This window comes from Bison bison, unplaced genomic scaffold, assembly GCF_000754665.1.
Source record: "Bison bison bison isolate TAMUID 2011002044 unplaced genomic scaffold, Bison_UMD1.0 scf7180017864213, whole genome shotgun sequence".
In the NCBI taxonomy this organism is placed as follows: Eukaryota; Metazoa; Chordata; class Mammalia; order Artiodactyla; family Bovidae; genus Bison; species Bison bison.
In genome coordinates this window covers 11,359,942-11,362,687 of record NW_011494785.1, presented here as the reverse complement: position 1 = coordinate 11,362,687, position 2,746 = coordinate 11,359,942, and the positions used below count along the sequence as shown (strand labels likewise).

General features: G+C 46.2%; 1 protein-coding gene across 2 annotated transcripts in view; it reads left to right on the top strand.

Moving 5' to 3' along the window:
* The window catches only part of RPS6KA5 (ribosomal protein S6 kinase, 90kDa, polypeptide 5), a 173,493-nt gene extending 171,338 nt beyond the window's left edge, over positions 1–2,155 (top strand). For both annotated transcript variants that reach the window (XM_010845184.1, XM_010845185.1), the window contains one exon: positions 304–2,155. In XM_010845184.1, the coding sequence (XP_010843486.1) occupies positions 304–543 (240 nt within the window). In that variant the 3' untranslated portion in view covers positions 544–2,155. The remainder of the gene's footprint in view (positions 1–303) is intronic.
* Positions 2,156–2,746: the final 591 nt, after the last annotated feature.

Sequence of the window (2,746 nt, the reverse complement as noted above, 5' to 3'; positions counted from 1 at the left end):
ATGGCAACCCACTCCAGTGTTCTTGCCTGGAGAATCTCAGGGACGGAGAGCCTGGTGGGCTGCCGTCTATGGGGTCGCACAGAGTCGGACACGACTGACGCGACTTAGCAGCAGCAGCAGCAGCATACCCTTCGAGTCGGTGATGCCCTCCAGCCATCTCATCCTCTGTCGTCCCCCTCTCCTCCCGCCTTCAATCTTTCCCAGCATCAGGGTCCTTGCCAGGGAGTCGGCTCTTCGCATCAGTTGGCCAGAGCTTCAGCATCAGCCCCTCCAGTGAGTGCTGACCTTGCTGTTCTCCCCTAGGCCTTCAACAAATACAAGAGAGAGGGGTTCTGCCTCCAGAACGTGGATAAGGCCCCGCTGGCGAAGAGGCGGAGGATGAAGAAGACGAGCACGAGCACAGAGACGCGCAGCAGCTCCAGCGAGAGCTCGCACTCCTCATCCTCCCACTCGCACGGCAAGAGCACGCCCACAAGGGCGCTGCAGCCCGGCAACCCCGCCGACTGCGGCGCCCCCGAGAGCCTCTTCCAGTTCCAGGACTGAGCGCCTGGGGGCCTGGGGACCGAGCCAGGCTCCGCCACCCCTTCAGCGCCCTCGGCCTGCCTGGAGGCTGGGCTCTGTGTCTCAGAAGCCGCACCCCGCTGGATCCGTTGGCATCTGCCCCGTAGGGAATTTTTCCAGGAAAACCCAATTGGTTATCCTCGTCCAGAAGCACCGGGCGGAGAATGGGACTGTGAGTAGAGCACACGGGATGCTGTTAGTGACCTGGGTGACGCCCGCACGACTGTTGCTGAGAGGGCACCAATGTCTGTCCATCTGAGTGGCGACCAGTGAGGTTTGAGCCGCTGACAGTAAGTCACAGGGTCATCAGAGGTCCGCCAGCAAGAGTTCCTAGGACTGTGATGATACCTGTTGCTTCACCTTGTGGGTATGGTGGGTTTTTAAGAGATACGCGTCCTTTGAACAGTGATTTATCAGCAAAAAAAAAAAGGTCTAACTGTTTTCCAAAAGATTCTGTCATGAATTTTATGTGTGGTGTATACTTATTTCTTGAGAGAGGACTTTAACTTATTGTTTTTATTTTAGTTAAAATATGGTTACCTACGACGATAACCTACGATTATTAATCTTTTTCTAAAAAGTCAAATAAAAGGCACATGCAGGTCCCACGCTGTGTACTGGGGCCTCGCTGAGATGCATGCTAAGCTACGTATGTTTTTAGTTTTGCACTGCTCTTTCCTGGCAGTTTGTTTTCATGGTTACTGCAGAATATTAAGGTACATGTCTCTGTTGTAAGTAATATTGCACTTTATAAAAAAAATATGAATAAAGCAAGCTGTTTTATAAAGTGCACTCTTTAAAGCATATGTACTGTATTTTTGCCTTTTTGCCCCCATTATCTACTTTAAACTTGCCCTCACACCCCCTTGCGCTTAGGACGCACCATGGAAGGGCGTGAGGTATGGCGTCGTCATCGGCCCCAGAGGCACTAATGTGAGGAGAGCCTAAGCGGGGCCCTGCTGAGCGCTGTGCTCGTGGCTGCACTGTGCTGTGCTACGGTGAGGCTTTTCCTCCTGTAGTCGGGTATTATGTACATAATGTTTTAGAATCATATCTATGACTTGTTTGGAAGTTTTTCTGTTCAATTTTAAATCCAGAAAGCATATTTTATAAACTTATGCAGAGCACTTGTATAGCTCAAAAGTTCTGAGTTCATAACCGAAAACAAGCGTTGTGTGCTGAAGACATTTCACTGAATGATCGCTGCATTTTGAAATATGATTAATTCATCCCCTATGCAAGAGAGGAAGTGGTAGGATTTGTGTGTTGTATTTTTTTTAAGCCATCACACAAAATGTCAGGGCTGAGAAAAGTGATTTTTTGCTGTGTTTACAGGAATCATGTTTAAAAAGGTAATGCCCAGTGTGTTTATGTCGTCAGTTTTGTTAACAATAACCTCTCGAGCATTAGTTTGGAATCGGGCATGATATTTATTTATTCCTTTCTTGAGATAATAGCAGCATTAATTTCAACCAGTTATGAATACTAAAAATATTGCACTCTATGTAATAGTAGCATATTTATTACTGAACCAATGTATATATTAATAGCACAGGCAACAAAAATGGCAAATATTAAACTATTTTCAAAATGTATTATCCTGTCCACATTTTTGTTCACAGTGATTATCGGAATAACTTATGCTTTTCAGTGGCCCAAATGGCCGCATAATTCTTGAGTCAATGAAAATTTTGTGCTTCTAGCTTTTGGTCCTTCTTAGCAATGGTGGTAAATCTGAGGTACATTATTACCGAACTCAAGCTAATTCACAGACTGGGATTCCATCAGGCACAGAGTTAAAATAACGAAGAAAATGTCCACTTACATCTATAGTAAGGTCGACAGTATCTAGAAATGTGTGAGTTAGCGCCATACATTTTTAAAACTGTGCATTCTAGGAGAAAATACTAATGAAGTGTAAACTATAGAGGCTTTGTTGCAAAGGGAAAATGATCCAGAAAGATAGTCGGCATACCCTCATGATTGATGGCGTAAGTGACGCATCGTGAATTTTGGAAGTTCGTGGGTTTCTCTACATTTATTACCTTTGCCACCTTGGAGGACTTGACAAAATGAAATGGTAAAACGGGCAGCGCACGAGGAAGGAAAGAGAAAGCCGGTGTGTCAGCTGCTGGGCTTTCCTTCAGAACCTCGAGTGGCCTCGAGGAGCGCTCGAAGCAGGGCC